This window comes from Loxodonta africana, chromosome 10 (assembly GCF_030014295.1).
Source record: "Loxodonta africana isolate mLoxAfr1 chromosome 10, mLoxAfr1.hap2, whole genome shotgun sequence".
NCBI classification, from domain to species: Eukaryota; Metazoa; Chordata; class Mammalia; order Proboscidea; family Elephantidae; genus Loxodonta; species Loxodonta africana.
The window spans coordinates 80,916,588-80,935,656 of record NC_087351.1 but is presented as its reverse complement, the minus strand read 5'-3'; the positions used below and the strand labels follow the sequence as shown (position 1 = coordinate 80,935,656).

The following is a 19,069-nucleotide window of genomic DNA, read 5'->3' as shown; positions in this document are numbered from 1 at the left end:
GGAGGACTAGAGATGAGGGCAGCAGTGGGACCCCTCCTTCAGTCTTGTTCAGGGGGAGGCCTGAGCTTAAAGTCAGGCTTAGCTCAGGCAGCAGATATGCGCACATGCGCGCACGCATACACACACTCACACACACACACACACACACACACACACACACATACGCACATACTTCCAGCAGGACCCCAGAAGAAGCACAGCCTCCAGGCCACCAGGACTCCAGAGCCTCACGCTTGACCTTTGCTGCCTTGGTCCGTGGGACTATCATGTGCTCATGCAAACTCCCCCTCTGTGTGGAGTCTGAGGACTTGTCTCGAAATGCATGATGGAAGAGCCCCCTCCCACGCCTTGCCCAGCCTTCCTGCTGCTGTCCCAAGCTTTCCTGTCCTGTCTCTTGCCCTGTCTCTGATGGTGCTTATCTCCCCCGCCATTTCTTTCCTTCTGCCATCTCGTCTTTTCTCTTTCTGCTCCTTCCCTTCTTCTCCATCTGTCCGTCTGTCTCGTGTTCCTTGTCTGTCCACCGTGGCTGTTTTGGTTTATTCTGTGCTGCTGCTGCTGCTGCTGCTGCTGCTGCTTACTGGCTCCTCTCAACCTCTTCTCCTTCTCTGTGCAGATGTGTAGGCACGCTAAGGCCGGAGGGGAAGGCCATGTGACCTAATGTTTCATGTCACTGCCACGCCTTCTCGGGTGCGCAGAAGGTGAGCTTTCCCTCGGCCTCGCCCACCCTCCCTGTTGCCCTCTGACCAGCTCCTCCATCCTCCCTGGACACTCCTGAAGGAGCCCCTTGGGGCTGTGGCCCCTGGAGTGGAAGGAAGGATTGGAGAAATCCCCCTCCTCTTGCAGGGGCCAGGGCACTGTCTGAACCTTGGCCAGGACACTTGAAGGTGCCCGAGAGCCCCAGCCCCTGGATGGCCTCCCACGCCTCCATCCCTACTCACTGGGCAGAGTGGGTACCACAACAGGAGAGAAGCTTGTTGTGTCAGCTCCTTCTCTGGGCCCTGAATCAAGAGCCCTTACTCCTAGCAGCACAGCTCTTGGCTCTGCCTCTCGACTGTTCCTTCAGCATCCCAGACCTCTTCATTTCTCTATCCCCTCTTCCTACTTGGGCAAGGCCATCCTTTTGAATTCAGCCAGCAGTCAGGGCAGGAAGAGGGCTTCCTGCCTTCTCCCTAGTGTCCAGGTCAGAGGCTCAGAGCCCTTCCTGAACCTTCACAACCAGGTCTGCTGTGGACAGTTGTCCAGGTTACACACCACACAAGGGTGCCATGATGGAAGGGCACTATTTATACCATTGATATTGAGGATTTAGATATTACTAAAGTTACACTGCAGGTGACAGTAAAAATGTCTTCTAACAAAATCAGTATGACATCTTTCCAATGAAAGTGCCTTAAGGAAGAGTTGCCTTTAAAAAAATTATCCAGAGGCACCATACAGGCTAGGAGCAGTCCTATTGCCTGCCTAGATGGGCACCCAAGACCCTCCTCACCTTCTTTCCAGGGTTCATTGGTGCTGCTTGAGGGCAGGGAGAGCAGTCCCATTGGGAGGCTCCCGCTCATAGGTGTCCTGGCTCCCCAGGCTGCCCTTCCCCTTTCAGCCCCCTTTCTCACCTGCCTCCTGCTTCCTCTTTGCCCCACCACCTCTGCTCTCTCTTCATGACCTCTTCCGGCTCCTCTCACCCTCACCTTTTAAGCAGGATGTGAGCAGCATCTACCTACTTGCCTTGGTTGGCCCCCAGCCCTGATAACCTCAGGGTTGCTGCCGTGGCCACAGCTGGGCCGAGTTCTCTGCTGTGGTCTTCCCCTCTTTCCGGCTTGCCTTCCTCCTGCTCCTCTTTCTCCCATTCTCCTTCAGGGGTTCTGTCCTGGGCTTCATGCTTGTTGACACCGGCCTTCTCATCTTTGAAACCCTCTCTGTGTGCTGGCTGATGACAGTTCGGAAGAGAGGAAGAGCGAGTGAGTGTGTGTGTGTGTGTATGTGTGACAACCTGCTTCCCCCCAAATCTCATACTGCCTCCCCCTATACCTTCTTCCCCTCCCCCTCATCCCTGTTGCAACCATTTCATGCTCCTCTTGTCCACTCTCTAGGACAAGGTCACGTAAAGGGGAGAACCAGTTGGGTTTCAGTGGTAGTGGGAGGTTCCCCTCATGTCCTGGGTCAGGGGCCTTACCCAGAGTTGTCCCCAACCACTTCTAAGGCTGTGGGCAACTGCTTAGAGCTAAGCAGGCCGGTGGGAGGGCAGTTCCCGCTTCTCCTTGCAGGGAGGGGGCAGATAGAGGAGGAGGACCCTCCCTGACTCACCCAGATCCTCTTCCAGTCTTGATTGCCTCCATGACAGGGGCCAATGTCGGTAGTCTTCCAAAGCCCTGCCCGGTGCCCTCTGTCCTCTCCACTGTCTTTTTCTTGCCAAGCCTTGGATGAAGGGACCAGAAAGGCAGCAGGGTCTAGTGCATGTACATGTGTGTGCGTGTGCACATGTGTGTATGCGTGTGCAATATATGCACCCATACCATGTACGGCATACGAGTTGTGTGATTGATTTTCCAACTTCTGTCTAACAGGTTGGTTTTGGTTCCAATTCTTTCTTCACTCCCCACGCCCCTTCCCATGGGGATTGAGAATGGGTTGAGAGCAGCAAGATTTTGTTTATGTGCTTTGTGCCTTGAAGTTCCTGGTCTGTTGGGATCTGTTCTGGGAGACAGCCCTTTCAGGCCTGCGCCTGCTCTGATACAGGTGTTTCTGGATGCCTGTAGGACTAGGTGGTGCTGTTGGCCCCCACTCATTTATTCATCGGTCACTGTAGTCACTATTGTGACTCTTGTAAGGGCCAGGCCTCCTGCTGCGGGAAAGAAACCCCATTCCTGCCCTCAAGGTCCTCATGGTCCATCTGGGTAGATTATTAAAAAAAAAAAGCCACCAGCAATGACTGCTGTCTAATCGGTGCTTTGATGCCATCTGAACCAAGGAAGGGCAGGGCTGCAGGACACAGGAAGGGTTTTCTTCTGCAGGAGACACTTGGTTTGAGGATTGTGTGGGGTCAGCGAGTGAGGCTGGGAAGGGGGCACACTGTTGTTCAGGAAGGTGGTGACAGCTTGTATGGAACCTTTGTAGGACACGTGACAGGAGGCTGTCCTGGCTCTCGTCCAGGGAGTACCTAAAAGAAAACCTAGTGCCGTCGAGTCGATTCCGACTCATAGCGACCCTATAGGACATATGTCCAGGGAGTAGTGGAGGGAAATCACTGGAGAGAGGGGCTGAGCTGTTCTGGGAGTCAGTTCCTCTTTGTCTGGGTACCCAGCCCTGCCCACACCCATCCTTGGGACCCAGTTGATCTTTGGTCTGAGACCCCTGCTGATCTGGGGGCCTCATTTTCAGGAACCCAGGGCTGGTTGTTGATTTAGGATGAGCAGAGGACTAGGCAATGGGTAGCTGTGGGAGGAAGGACTTTGCCAATTCTAGCTAGATTTGGGGAAATTTTGACTAAAAATGCCTCCATGGAGCTCTTCATGGCATTCATGTGAATCTGTGGGCGGTGGGTGGCATTTAGCCACATTTAGAAGATTGATATCCCTTCAACTGGGTATGGTCCTCTCTAGACTATACCAGTACCAGATAAATTGACACTGACTACTGGGGTATCCCTGATGGCGCATTGGTTGAGAGCTATGGCTGCTAACCAAAAGGTTGGCAGCTGAAAATCACCAGCTGCTCCTTGGAAACCCTATAGGGCAGTTTGCTCTGTCCTGTAGGGTCTCTATGAGTCAGAATCAACTCAGTGACAGTGGGTTTGATTTGGTTTTGGTTATTAGGGTAACAGTTTGGCTTGGGTTTTGTTTGGAATAGGTAAGTACTCCAGAGATAATAGCCCATAACTTCTTAAACTTGAAACCAAACCTACTTATAACGGTAAAGTTAAAGTCGGTCATACAAAGCATGAAAATACAAACAAAGGGAAAGTTAGCACAAATTTCTAGAAGTCTTTTGCTTTCGTACTTGAAAGCCATCATTTTGCCTTGTTCCTGAGGAATCTTTTCTCAGCCCACTGGTGATCCATCGCTCATGTTACCTTAGCTCACGCGAACTCCGTGGTTATCAGAAAGGTCTGCATGCTCTGATTCTGCTTGGCTTGGCTTGTGAGCAGCCATCACCTCTTACAGGAATAGCCTGAAGGCAGGACCCTCTGAGGGTTTTAGGGCTTTTCTTCTAAAGTCACTTCAATTTCTGAGTTTCTCCTGGGGTTTGAGCCCTTGTATCTCTAGAACAAATCTCGCTTCTGAACTAAAGCAGTCTCTATTGTCTCTTTCTGTACTCGGGGGTACTGGCTTGCTGTATCCTAAACCCCACTTAGTGCATGGGGTTCTTGTAGCTGTGGGGGAAAAACAGGTTCAAAACCCAGAAAATAGGGAATACTAGGGTAGGCTCAGCTCCTCCATCGAGAGGTCTTGTTCCCTCCCACTCCAGGGGTGACATCTTAGAGGACATCCTGAGCTGCTCTCATTTTACGTCAGGCTGAGGTTGGTGGGTGACTGACCCTTCTTGACAAAGGCACCAGTGTGGAAGTGGGTTTGACTGACCATCACCTAGTTTCAGCAGAGGTTACTTAGCCTGGGGGAGGAAGTTGGGTAGTGAGAGTAAGGGAGGAGTCATGTTCTGAGGATCCTACCTGTCATTTTTTAGAAAATGTAACCTGGATTCTAGGAACTCTGCTTCCTAAAGGTCTCAGAGGAGCTGGGCTGTCTCACCAACCGAGCTTTCAGAGCAGGCCAGTCGCCTTTTCTAGAGAAAGAACCCCTGCTCCCTGATGCTTATGCTTTATTTCCAAACGTGGATTTCCTGGTGATAATGACCAGTGTTTTCGGTCAGTTTCTCCTTCTGATGAGGGGAATCTGGGAGGGGGCAGGCTGAGACAGGGGCTTGGCAGAGAGACTGGGTCTTTGTAAAAAGTCCCCAGGAGGCCCACTCTGGAATTTCCCCAAGCTTCATCTGAAAGGAACCTCCTTTAGACCTGGGCGGTGCAAACGGTTTACTTGATTGCCAACCTAAAGGCTGGTGGTTCGAACGCGTCCGACAGTGCTGCGGAAGAAAGGCCTGGTGTGCTGCCTCCATTAAGATTATAGTCCAGAAAACCCTATGGAGCAGTTCTACTCTGTAACATAAGGGGTCAGCATGATTTGGAATCCGCTCCACAGCAGTGTGTTTGGTTTTGTTTTTTGACCCTGGAGCAGTCTGCAGGGTCTGAGGAATGGATAAAGCCCCCAGGGCACATCTCCTAAAGCCCTAAGAACTCAAACCTGACTCAGTCCACCAATTTGATAAATTGTCAAAGATTAAATTTTATGGCCACGGAGCCCAGGAGATCAAGATGAATCACGAGGATAACAAGGTTAAGGTGACCTTTTATTTTAAAATTATCGCAGCAGCCGCTTCTTGCCTGCAGTGAGTGGCTACCTAGGATTCTTGGCCACTTGTTAAGCACATTTGGCACCCTGCATCCTTACCTACATGTCAGCACAGAGAGGAGAACACATTGGCCTCCTCCCTGGCCCCGGCCATAACCTCCAAGGGTCACCCCCAGCTACCTTGTGCGGGCACAGAGGACTGGTGCCCACCACCCTGCTTGCTGTCTGGGGCCCCTTGTCCTCTGGGACAGGCTCCAGGGGAGGAATTTCCCTCTGCATTGCCTCTTGGAATTCCCTGTGGCTACTCGGTTCTCAGGAAGCATGACAACCAGGAGTCCTGTGTGAGGAGTGGCCGTGGCTTCTGTAGGACAGCATTGAGTTGGGGGCAAGGGATAAAGGTCTAAGGATGTGCCTCCCCACTTCAGAGGATCCTTGGATCACTTACAGTTCTTCTTGTGGAATCCCAACCCACTCTGACCCCTCACCCTAGGAGACACAGCCTCTTAACTTTGCACTTGAAAGGGCCTTTAAGAGAATCCCAGTGTAATCACTCAAAAGCACATGATTTTTCCTATTTCAAAAGTTCTTTCCTATTTCAAAAGTTCTTCATGAAAGATCACTACTTCCTTCCCAAGTCTAAGCACCTTTGCTCCCAGGAGGTTCTTTCTTATGAGAAGCCTCCATTCCTCTTGCTGCAATTAAACCCTTTTTGTCTCGTTCATCAACCAACTGCGAGGTCCCATCTTTGGGACCTTTGTCCTCTGCAGAGTCACCGTTCTCTGGAGTCCCAGAGTGTTCTGCTGGGGTTTCTGTTGTGTTGCATCCAGTTGCCATTCTGATCCTTTCATTCCTCTTGCTGTTCGGGTATCTGCTTGCCCAGCCTTTGGCCCGATGTGTGTTTAGTGTTCCCATAGGTGCCCGTGCTGGACTTTGTGGGCCTCCTGCCCGTGCTGGGTTTGATCCTTAGGTCTTGCCCTTAGTGTAGTCCAGGCTTTGTCAGTTTTCTATAAAATGCATCAGGCTTTGGCCAGGAGCCTTGAAAACCCTGCTGGGATACCAAAAGGCCCCACTACTGAGACTTCCAGAATTGAATTTCCACGTCTTCAGGATCCTGACAAATCTAGCCCCTGAGGTCCGAGCTGTGGGACCACCATGCCTCCACTGGACACTCTAGCCTGGACATGAACGTTCTCACCTCTCCATCACGCCTGGGCATTTGAATCAGTCATTGGATTCGTTTCTTCCCGTTATGCATGTTGGGCCTCAAACTCAGGCCTTCTGCAGAGGCGCAGTTCAGCCACCATGACCTCTAGCCAGGCTCACCTGACTCATGGGTGGTGAGGAGGAGAGAGGGAGACTCTGTATTCAGAGCCTCAGGAGCTCCCTCCTACCCTCGGGGGAGCTGCGGGGGTGGAGTCAGCCTTGTTAGTGCAGGTGTGTGCTCACGTGCCCTGCTGCTGGGGTGCCTGATCATGACCCTCTGTGTCTTGTTGCCAGGCGGAGACAGCAGCCAACCGCATCTGCAAGGTGTTGGCCGTCAACCAGGAGAACGAACAGCTCATGGAAGATTATGAGAAGCTGGCCAGTGATGTGGGTACCCCTGGGGTTCTTCTGCTCTGGCCCCAGCGAAGCCCTGAGAAAAAAGGGGACCCCAGAGCCTATACCTCCAAACCCATCCTTGAGGGGGCATAGTTCATGATCACAGCCCAATTAATCCTAGGGTGCTTGGGCTCACCCTGGCTCCACCCCAGAAGGCAACCTCTTGCCTTTGGAGCCAGGGACCCACATTCTAGAATCCTAGAAGATCAGATGGCGAGCACCTTAGGGAACAGTTAGCCCCATCCATTGTATAGATGAGGAAACCGATGCCCAGCCTGTTAGTAGTAGGGACCCAGATACAGAACTAAGGTCTACCTCAGGCAGAGCAGTTGGTTTGAGAGATGTTATTCACGGAGGGAGCACGCTGGAACCTGGCAGGCCTGAGGCTGGTAGTTGGGAAAGGGTGTGCTGTCACCAGGAGAGACCCCTCGCAGCATTCTCTCGCTCTCCCCAGCTGCTGGAATGGATCCGCCGCACCATCCCGTGGCTGGAGAACCGGGTGCCTGAGAACACCATGCAGGCCATGCAGCAGAAGCTGGAGGACTTCCGTGACTACCGGCGCCTGCACAAGCCGCCCAAGGTGCAGGAGAAGTGCCAGCTGGAAATCAACTTCAACACGCTGCAGACCAAGCTGCGGCTCAGCAACCGGCCTGCTTTCATGCCTTCCGAGGGCAGGATGGTCTCGGTGAGCACCAGCGGGGGGAGCCCCGGCCCACTGGGCCCCCATCCTAGATACCTCCATCCCTGAGCAGCTCCTGGTCATGGCTAAATGCAGCATCATGGGTTGGAGGGGTTTCCTGTAGCCACATACACCACTCTGGGAATCATTTCTCCTAAGCCCTGTGGAAAGTTGATTCACCCCTTCCCCCCTTTCCAGATTTCCACCCAGGCTTGAGCCCAGACTGCTCAGCAATGTGGGGCAGCCCCGAGCCCCACTCTTCCCAGGCCACTCAGGGTCAGGCTTGCCTTCTAGACCCCTGCCCCCAGTCATCTTTGTAACAAAAATGCCTCTTGACACAAATGGCACAGTTCACTAGCAATAAAGAAATTTTTGGTTTCCATAGAACTTAGTTTTAAGCACTTTAAAAAGATCTTTTTATTAGTTTAAACAATAAGTTTTTTTGTAGCATATTTCAAAGATACAAATGGGCAAAACGTAGAAAATGAATTTACAGAAATTATCCATTATCCTACTATCCAGCATCAACCTGGTGGTACAGTGGTTCAGCTGCTTAGCAAAAGGTCTGCAGTTCCACTCCACCAGCTGCTCCTCGGGAAGCCTATTGAGGCGGTTCCACTTTGTCCTATAAGGTCGCCGTGAGTTGGAATCAACTCAGTGGCAACGGATTTGGGTTTGGTTTTTTTGTTTAGTCTTTCTATGTAAATGTTAATTAAGGGAATCCTAAAGTATGTCTTACATAATAAACAGCTTTTTTCTTTTAACCTAATGTGAATTATGACCAGCTTTCCATGTTATTAAACAGTCTTCCTTTATGTTATTTATCCCCCTTCACCGGGTCCTCAGGACCTGGGGAGAAATTTTTTGAACCTGTAAAGATGGGGAAGAGAGTTAGTGAATTCACCAGGCGAGAGCTTCTGTCTTTAGCATGAAGAGTAATGGGAACGTGTGGGCATAGGAGGCCAGGAGTAGACAAGAATGGGGCAAAATGTGCAAACAGCATTGGAAGGAGGCAGGATCCCAGGGGGATATTTATCTTAAGGGGAAATAAAAAGGCCTTTGATGTCGGGCATGCAGTTTAGAAAACTGCAGTCCTTCCACAGGTCCCAGGGCTGAATCAGTAGCTAGCTTTAAGGTGGCCAGAACTGCTGCTAGCCAGAGGGTGCTCTGTGCAAATTAGGAAAAGGGCCTCCTCATTCAGGCAGATGCAGCTTGGTGCCAGGGTGCATGGTGGGGGCGCTCAGGGAAATGCCAGTGTGAGCTGGAAGGTGGGGTGGGGCTGGGGTGGACATGACGGGGATGGGGAAAGGGTTCCTCCCGGGAGGCATGGAGCAGCTGTGGGGATTTCAGGGACCAGGTGTGGCTGGGACCCCAGCCAGGCCCTGACCCTGTTGCCTTCTGTCCACACAGGACATTAACAACGCCTGGGGCTGCCTGGAGCAGGCAGAGAAGGGCTATGAGGAGTGGATGCTGAACGAGATCCGGAGGCTGGAGCGGCTCGACCACCTGGCAGAGAAGTTCCGGCAGAAGGCCTCCATCCACGAGATCTGGACGGATGGTAAGGCCAGCCCAGCCTCCTGCCTCCCTGAGCCGTCTGGCTGTCTTACTCCCTCAGCCCAGTAGCCCGCCACAACTCCTCTTCTCTTGCTTTTTATTTTGTATTATCTCTTATTCTGGAACATTACGCAAGTTCCTTAGCCTTTTGGTTGTCTTGGTTTTCTCATCTGCACAGTGGGGATGATAATAGTGTCTACCTCATAGAGTTATGAGAGTGAAATGAGCTAATATGTATGAAGCACTGAGAAGAGATCTCGGCCTAGTACAACGCTAAGTATTCCTTGCTCTTGTCTCAGTAATTATTTCTTACTCCCCTGAGTCACTGAGCCTGGAATTTGAATCCTGATTCTGCCACTTAGATCAAACCAGTTGCTGTCCTGTCAGCTCCAACTCATGGCAACCCTCATGTGTGACAGAGTAGAACTGTGCTTCATTGAGTTTTCAGTGCCTCTGAGTGGACTAGAACCTCTAGCCTTTCAGTTAGCAGCCCAGTGCGTTAAATGTTTACACCACCCAGGGACTCCCTACTACTTCGAAGCAGCGTAAATTTGGATGAGTGACTGAACCTCTGGGCCTCAGTGTCCTCTTCTGTAAAACGTAGATGATAGTGGTGCCCTCGTAGGGCTGTCGTGAACTTTAAATATCTTAAGTGTCTTTATACTTAGCACAGTGCCTGGCACATGGAATGCATTCAGTAAGTGGTAGCTCTCTTGATGTTTTTCCCTCTTCCTGTTTCCAGGCCTCCAATTACAGGGAGCCGGAGCCCTTGCCTTAACATATTTGTGTACCCGTTACTTCAGCCTTGAGGCACCTGGGCCATGCCTGGTGTCTGGGCCAGTGTCGGAGAAAACAATGGGCTGCTTCTTTCCTAGTTCCCTGCCAACCATGTCAGCTGGAGCCCTTGGGACAGACCCCACTGGCCAGTGCAGCTCAGTGCTCTGAGACTCCCCCCATTCTGCCCTGCTTGGTGTTCCTCAGACCCTAGGCTGGAGATGAGTAGGGAGGACCACACCCTGTGGTCATGAGTAGCCTTTGGGAGTGGCTTGGCTTGGTCAGGGATAGGAGGAGTGCACTTGACTTGGCTAAGGGATGTTGGGCTGAGCTCCCCATCATAAGTACGTATGCTGGGCTTTGTACTCAGTGAAATGAGGCTGTGCCCCTCTATTGCACATGTATGAAGTTACTTACCTAGGCATGGCAGTGCAGAGTGGAAGTGGAAATTGCACTGACTCCCACATATACTTCTATCATATCCTCTCTGGGGCCGGGAAACAGCTCACAGCCAAGGAACAGAGCATGGATTGGCCCCATCCACTAACCAGCCACCCACAAGGATGTGAGATGGGCTGGCATGCTGGCAGCATGCATTGGCACAACCTTTGGGGAGAGCACTTTAGCTGTATGTGCTCCTGCCTGGGTAATACAGATGGTTAACACACTTGGCTATTACTGAAAGGCTGGAGGTTTGAATCTAACCAGAAGCACCTCAGAAGAAAAGTCTGGCAACCTACTTCTGAAAAATCAGCCATTGGAAACCCTATGGAGCACAGCTCTACTCTGAAACATGGGGGGTTGCCATGAGTCAGAGGTGATTCAATGACAACTAGTTTATTCATGCCTAATGATTTTCTTGCTCGCTAAACTGGAATATTCCAGTTTTCGAGATTGTGTGAAGAATAACCCTAAACATGGAGGAAATTCATGCATGAAGCAGTTTGTGGTGAGATGACTACAGATGTGCAAACCAAGGGACCGAAACGCCCCGTGGTAGGGCAGCGAATGGTTAAATCAGTGAGAGTGCAGCCACTCGATGGGGCATCACACAGCCGTAAGGCTGGTACATACGAAGGCCACAGAGCCCAAGCAGAAATTCAGATGATGTGCTATTAAATGTTTTAAGTGCAGGAAGCGTAGTTTGTATCTACCCTATGGTTTAACCGTGCCAGCATGCATAGAAGGAAAGACTGAAAAGAGTAGATAAGTAGGCTTGTCTGTATTTTTTTTTTCCCTTCTTTTTCTAAACTTATTATAAGGTCACGGTGTGATTCTGATTTAAAGAAAAAAAAGTAGAGGGCAGAAAGATCGGGATACAGCCCTCAGCCTAGAAGCCCAGCCTTTGCTTACTGAAATAGGCTGAGGGTCTCTGTGTAAACACAGACGGTGGGATAGGAGCAAGGCTTGGCCAGCGCCTGTCCTATTCCGGTTGTGTCACAAGGCAGGAGCATCTAGCAGTCCTGGGTGGCTGCTTTTCATCTCCACTCTCCTCATGTGGAAACAGATAGCCAAGAAATGCAAGACCTGGCCCTACCCCAAGGAGAGAGTACAGTGTACTTGCTGGACACTTGTAGATTGAGTACAGGATGAGATGGACACACTGACCACCCTAGAGGAATAGCGGGGAGAGGTCCCTGCAGGGCTGCCTGGAGCCAGTGACGATAGCTGGAGAAATTCTAAAGACAGAGTTTCCCGAGGTGCTTGGCTTATTTTTTTCCTGGTTGTACCACAAGACATAGATCATTGTGTTTCTCGTCTTTTATAAATCAATGTTACGCCCTACATGTTCCCCCATACTCCTGTGTAGCCTTCATACTCAAAGGAGCCCTGGTGATGCAATGATTAAGTGCTCAGCTGCTAACCAAAAGGTCGGCAGTTTGAACCCAGCAGTGGCTCCATGGGAGAAAAGACCTGGTCACCTGCTCCTGTAAAGATTATAGCCTAGGAAGCCCTAGGGGGCAGTTCACCTCTGTCCTGTAGGGTCACTATGAGTTGGAATTGACTCGACAACTTCATACTTCATGCTTAACCACTTTTAATGACCCTGTAAATGCCCTTTCAAGGATGAGTGACTTTCCTGATTACTCCCCATAGTGGGATGTTCCTGCTACATGCCTGCTTCTCACACTGCAGATAATTCCCCATTGGACAACTCCTTGGGATGAGGTGTCATGGAAGTGGAGCTCCTGGGGCCCTGAGGGGTGGGTGGGCCCCTGCTCAGCACGTGCCCCTCTCTCTGAACCCAGGCAAAGAGGCCATGCTGCGGCAGAAGGACTATGAGACAGCCACCCTTTCGGAGATCAAGGCCCTGCTCAAGAAGCACGAGGCCTTTGAGAGCGACCTGGCAGCCCACCAGGACCGTGTGGAGCAGATTGCCGCCATCGCGCAGGAGCTCAAGTAGGCCCACCCCTGACTCAATCACTGTCACTCCTGTTTTCCTAGCAAGGGGCTGGGGCACGACTTTCTTAGCTGGTGTGGGAGTTGGGGGGTGTGGCTGTTAAAAGTGAGGAGAGTGGGTCCACCCAGGTACCCAGGCATGAAGGGAGTCAGTACAGAAGACAAAGCATGTCCCCTACAGTGAAGATAAGGGTCGCCTCCTGGCAAGGAATGAGCCGGGGACTACTCTCTCCCTATCACAGGCCTTGGATCCTTATCTGTAGATAGTGCAGGACCGGAAGACCACCAAGGCTTGGTTCTGAGCTCTGAGCTTCTCACAGGGCCTTGGCAGTACCCTGCCATTGGGCATTGGGGTCAAGGTTGGTGTTATCTCCAGCCATAGCTGGGAGGGATACCTTGGAGAGGAGGACTGTTAGCCTTTGGTCCCCTCCCTGCTGGTCTCCTGAAAGCCAAAGTGGTGCTGGGGAGGAGAGAGGCCTTAATGGAGGGAGCATATGGGCCACTCCAATACCACTAGCACCCCCTACCCTGGCGAGAGGGAGAGCAGGCCATGGAGTTAACCTGGTCCATCTGACTCTTACTTATCTCTTCTCTCCCCAGTGAGCTGGACTATTACGATTCACCTAGTGTCAATGCCCGTTGCCAAAAGATCTGTGACCAGTGGGACAATCTGGGGGCCCTGACTCAGAAGCGGAGGGAAGCTCTGGAGGTAAGGGTCCTAGAGGGAGATCTAGGCCTGCCCACCAGCAGCATAAGCACCCTTTTTGGCTTCTTGCTTTGGGTTAAGAGACTTCATTGGATTCCCTGGACCTTCCCCAGCCCTGGTCTAACTGGAAGATTCCCAATGGCCCCAGGTTTGGACTTTGCCCTCATGGAGCTGCCCCCCTGTTGCAGTCACCATATCTTATCCTCCTGGTCCAGAGGAGGATAGCCCTGCTCTAGCCCTTTGAGAACTTCCCTCTTTTACAAACCAGACTCTGCAGGGCGAGGTCAGGATCCATGCTCCAGAAAGAGGCTGCTTTTTCTGTCTGACTTAGTCCAGTGCTTCTAGACCTGGGCCCCTGGGGCTCGCCAAGAAGATCTTGAGGCTACCGGGTAGGGAATTCTGGATATCACCCGGCTAAACTCTGCCCCTCTTCACCCTGCATGACACTCCCAGCGGACAGAGAAACTGCTGGAGACCATTGACCAGCTGTACTTGGAGTATGCCAAGCGGGCCGCACCCTTCAACAACTGGATGGAGGGCGCCATGGAGGACCTGCAGGATACCTTCATCGTCCACACCATCGAGGAGATCCAGGTGGGCCACAGCCCCACTGTGCGGATGGCTCCCATAGCTGCCTCCTGGGGGCCCGGGCTCCAGCTGAAAGAGGGAAGCAGGACCAGGGCCCATGGTCTGTAGACTGCACCTCCTCAGGCCCGACCCTGGAGAGTAGGAGACTGAGGAATAGTGTCCCAAGGATCTTATAGTTTTGAAAACTTTTCATTTGATTTATTTTGACTCGGAAATTACGCGCATGATATAAAACCCAAATATAAAAAGGATTACGATAAGGTCTCCTTCCTACCATTTGCTCTCTAGCCCCCAGCCCCCCTCTCCAGAGACAAGCAGTATGACCAGACATTCTCTGTATATTCAAGCAAATACATTTGCTAACATGCTCTCCCGTTTTTATATAAACAGGAGCTTATATACTGTATCCTGATCCTTGATTTCTAATTTATTGAAATTATCTTAGAGCTTAGTTCATATCCACAAACAGCTTCCTCATTCTCTTGAACAGCTGCAAAGTATTAGATTTAAAATGTTTTACCAAGAGCTAAGGAGGCCTTGTTGGGGGAGGTCACCTGGGGAGTGGACTTCTGGGGCATCCTTTGCTCCTAATTTGTCTGTGGGGTGACTAACGCCCCGGAATGGTTGCTGCCACTTTCACCAGCCCTGAGGGTGAAACTGTTGCTTTGATGGCTCTGCATTCACCTCCCTGCAGCCAGCGCTGCCACCTGGTTATCAGGCACGAGAGTCCTTGATTGATACCGCTAGTCTCCTAGTTGTCATGGGCTCGGGCATCCGGTGGCCCTTCCACCCACCTCTAGGGTTCCCTGTGCTCATCCTGCCCAAAGGTGGCACCAGTCACTCTGAGTGAGTGTGCCTCTCCTGCATCCCCCATCTCTGCCCAGGGACTGACCACAGCCCACGAGCAGTTCAAAGCCACCCTCCCCGATGCTGACAAGGAGCGCCTGTCCATCCTGGGCATCCACAATGAGGTGTCCAAGATCGTCCAGACCTACCACGTCAACATGGCAGGCACCAACCCCTACACAACCATCACGCCTCAGGAGATCAATGGCAAATGGGACAACGTGAGTTGAAGGGCTGGGTGGGTCATGGGCTGAGCCATTTTAAGTTTCAGAAAGACAGAGGTTTGTGTCTTTTTTTTTCCCCATTGATTTTCATCAATTCCACTTTTTCCATTGTCACTGTGCGTATTGGTTTTCTAGGGCTGCCGTAACAAAGGCACCACAAACTGGTGGCCTAAACAACAGAAATTTACTCCCACAGTTCTGGAGGCCATAAGAAGTCTAGAGTCAAGGTGTCAGCAGGGCCACGTTCTCTGGAGGCTCTAGGGGAGAATCCTTCCCTAGCTTCTGGTGGTCTCAGACACTCCTTGGCTTGTGGCATCATGAGTCCAGTCTATACCTCTGTTTTCACATGGCTGTCTTCCCTCTGTGTCTGTCTCTCTTGGACTCTTCTCCTTTCATAAGGATGTTGTTAGGTGCTATTGAGTCGGTTCTGACTCATAGCAACCCTGTGTACAACAGAACGAAACACTGACTGGTCAGTCCTGTGCCATCCTCGCAATTGTTGTGCTTCAGCCCATTGTTGCAGCCACTGTGTTAGTCCATATCATTGAGGGTCTTCCTCTTTTTCACTGACCCTGTAATTTACCAAGCATGATGTCCTTCTCTGGGGACTGATTCCTCCTGATAACATATCCAAAGTATGTGAGATGTAGTCTCGCCATCCTTGCTTCTAAGGAGCATTCTGGTTATACTATAAGGATATTAGCCATACTGGATTAGGGCCCATTTTACTAATTTAACTAATTATATCTGCAGAGATACTGTTTCCAAATAAGGTCACATGCACAGGTACTGGGGGTTAGGATTTGAACTTATCTTTTGGAAATACAAATCAATCCATAATGCACAGGCCAGCATTTTCACTCCAGTTCCGTTACTGACCAACCTCTTCCTCTATTCTGAAACATGAGTCAGATGGCCAGCCCGTCCCCAGTGTTCCATGTTGTTCTGCCCCAGGTGCGGCAACTGGTGCCGCGGAGGGACCAGGCCCTGACAGAGGAGCATGCCCGCCAGCAGCACAACGAGAGGCTACGCAAGCAGTTTGGGGCCCAGGCCAACGTCATAGGGCCCTGGATCCAGACCAAGATGGAGGTGGGTTTGGTCACGGGAGGCAAGACTAAGGGTTTCTCACCCCTTCCAGGAGCCATCCCAGCCAGCCAGACTTACCTTGTCTCCTCCTGAGCAGGATGAACGGAAGAGTGTGGGTTCTAAGCCCACCGCTGTTCTCCTACCCCGCAGAGGGGTGTGGAGGCCTGTGCAGTGAAACCTGATTTGGGAGCAAGGGCACCACTAAAGAGCCACACAAGAAATTCCCACAGGAGATCAGCTCCTGGGATGACTGACCAGGTCTCCCTTTCCTCCAATACAGCTCCTCCTGAGCAGTGAATTTCCAGGAGGATGATCTTCCCAGAAAGAGAACCAGAGCTTGGTCGAGCCTAGAATTTTGTGCTCGGCTGTGTGGTTTAGATAATGGGGTGCTGTAGAAGATCAGGGAAGTGACACCACTTGGGCAAAGGTGTGGCCTCTGAGCCCCTTGAGGGCAGAGACCATGTCAAGTTCACATTCGTGTCCACCATCCATCCTACCACCTGCTTAGCACATCGTGCAGCCTAGATGCTCAGGAAATATTTGCTGGGTTGAACTGGGTAGCTAGAAAATGCTTTCACACCAAGGCTTGTTTACATGGGTGAATGAGAAATGGGGATTAGGCCTGGTCTGTTGAGATGGGTGGGACTTAGGTGGATCAAGGCAAGCATCCCAGGAGGCAGAGCAGCAGGAGCAGGAACACGGCCCCTGGACTGACCTAGGTTTGTTGAAGCTGTGAGGAACCTGGCTCAGCAGACACAGAGGCTTTCTGAGATGGTAGACAGTGGTTGGAAACGAGGTCTGGGAAGGGGATTTGAATGGCAAGCAAGGGAGAGAACATTTAGGTTAGCGGTCACCTCCGTTCTCTGACTGAACCTTAACCTTGCATCCCCTTCTTGAGGTTGACAGATACCTACCTGAGAGATTGTATTTCATCCCATGATGACATTGCTTGTTGTACACCTTTCTGATGCTCTTTCCATACCAAGGTCACAGACATGGCCTTGCCCTTTGTGAGCACCATGCTAAATGTGTCCTGCTCCAGATGTACTAATTACAAATCATGGGTTCCCTAGGGCTGGGGTGGGGACCAAGAATTATCTGATGGGTTAATCCATGACCTTAGGGATCCCAGCCTCCATCCCAGGGGCATGGAGTTGAGGGGAGGGGTTTGACAAGGTACTTCCTCCTCGGATGAGCAGGAGATTGGGAGGATCTCCATCGAGATGCATGGGACCCTGGAGGATCAGCTCAGCCACCTGCGGCAGTACGAGAAGAGCATCGTCAACTACAAGCCAAAGATCGACCAGCTGGAGGGTGACCACCAGCTCATCCAGGAGGCGCTCATCTTTGACAACAAGCACACCAACTACACCATGGAGGTGGGTGAGGCTAGCCCTGCTTCTCCAGGGCGGGAACCTGGTGTGCTCTCCTGCTTTCCTCTTCTGGGTGGGTCCCCATCTTCTAAGGAAACTGGTTACAGTAGGAAGATAAACTCTCACTTTGGGGTCAAGGGATTGCGCAGTTCTCTTCACCACTCAACCTCTGAGTCTTCAATCTTCGGTGCCTTTTATAATTTCCCAAGGAGCTTGGTGAGAATGTAGATTTCCAGGTCTATCCCCAGAATTTGGTTCACTAGGTCTGGGATGGGGCTCGGGAATCTAAATTTTTAACAAGTACCCCTTGGGATTCTGATGGTGATGGTCTCCAAACACTGGCTTAGACATCTGCTTTCTGAAGTGGCTGCTTGTTTTGACCGTGAAGGAGTGTATATGTTTGGGGCGGGGGGGGGGGTGCAGGGTGGGTGTTGTGGAGTTGGGTGTTCCGGAAATCACCCTTTAATCTTCTGTGTGTGCTTTCGTCTGTGTGTGTGTCCTTTCATCTCTCCTGCAACCACTTCCACTCCTGAGCAACCCCTCTGCCATTCCTGGCCTCTTTGCTCCCCCGGACAGGCTTTCACCACCTTACTTCCCCTTACTTCCCCCTTCTTCATCCAGGGTCCTCTCTCCCAGAAGCCTGTCGTAGTCCTGGCTCCCCTGCCCTCTAGCGACACTGAATCCAGGCAGAATTGCTCTGGCCATTGCTGTGGTCAGGGGAAGGGTATGCTGGGGCCCGGGATTGGGCCGCGTTTGCTAACACGTCCCTTACCACCCCCAGCACATCCGTGTGGGCTGGGAGCAGCTCCTCACCACCATCGCCAGGACCATCAATGAGGTGGAGAACCAGATCCTGACCCGGGACGCCAAGGGCATCAGCCAGGAGCAGATGAATGAGTTCCGGGCCTCCTTTAACCACTTTGACCGGGTGAGAGTCCTACCCCCCACACTTGCTTAGAGCCACCCAGCCCTTGCCCCAGGGCCCTGGAGGGCACTGCCCCCTGGAGGGATGGTGCCCAGGGCTTGGGCTGACATGCTGGGGCAAGAGAAGAGGAGGAGGGAGGGGCCCCCCCCAACCTGCTGTGGCTCACTGCAGGCGTGTGAGGCTGTCCATGGAAAGCCCGTCCACCCTGTGGTCTCATAAGCTTTCCCAGAGTACTGCTCATATCACAGTGGAGAGAGGCCCTGGGCCCTTGACCCTTGCTCTTCTACCATGAGCAATCAACCCTGGGCAGTTCACTAACAGCCTGAAGTAAAGGCCTACTGCCCACTGGCTGTGAGGCTTATCCCAGCCTCGCCCTCAGGGGCTGTGTAAGTCGCCAGAGGAGTAGGAGGCTCCCTTTTGGATCCTCTGCACTAGGGATATCTGTCCTGGGTTCTCATCCCAGCTGAGACAGGCCGGGCTTTAAGTGGGCTGTTCCCTCCTGGGTCCTGGGGAGTGGGGGCAGCCAGGAGGATTGGGAGCATGGGGTCAGGGGGGCTGTCCACCACTCTGCCTGCTTCACTGCCCTCCAGGCACCTGGGGTGGTGGGAGGAAGGTTATGAAGCCCCCAGGGAACCCAGGGTCAGGCCTAGGGGTGGGCTGGGGCACTTCTCGGGGAGCTTATCACCGTCATGGCTCCCGTGTTCCCCTCTGGCCCCGCTCTTGGAGCAGGGCTTCACGTACCAGGGCAAGAGCCCCTCTCTGGAACCTCCTCCATGTGTCTAACGTGTGCACTTTTATTTCCCCTCCTCCCCCACCCCTCCACCCTCACCCTGTCCATCCGCATGACTTTGTGTGTCCCCCACACACGCCCCCTCCGCTTGGGGCATGGCCCTCCCCCACCCCTCACGGCTCCACC

General features: G+C 52.2%; 1 protein-coding gene across 2 annotated transcripts in view; it reads left to right on the top strand.

Annotated features, from left to right (window-relative positions):
- ACTN1 (actinin alpha 1) overlaps positions 1-19,069 on the top strand; it is a 103,053-nt gene that overhangs the window by 79,834 nt on the left and 4,150 nt on the right. For both annotated transcript variants that reach the window (XM_003408728.3, XM_003408729.4), the window contains exons 9-18: positions 6,897-6,989; positions 7,453-7,683; positions 9,088-9,235; positions 12,255-12,405; positions 13,006-13,114; positions 13,565-13,705; positions 14,584-14,766; positions 15,724-15,858; positions 17,055-17,234; positions 18,010-18,156. In XM_003408728.3, coding sequence (XP_003408776.1) covers positions 6,897-6,989; positions 7,453-7,683; positions 9,088-9,235; positions 12,255-12,405; positions 13,006-13,114; positions 13,565-13,705; positions 14,584-14,766; positions 15,724-15,858; positions 17,055-17,234; positions 18,010-18,156 — 1,518 coding nt within the window. The remainder of the gene's footprint in view (positions 1-6,896; positions 6,990-7,452; positions 7,684-9,087; positions 9,236-12,254; positions 12,406-13,005; positions 13,115-13,564; positions 13,706-14,583; positions 14,767-15,723; positions 15,859-17,054; positions 17,235-18,009; positions 18,157-19,069) is intronic.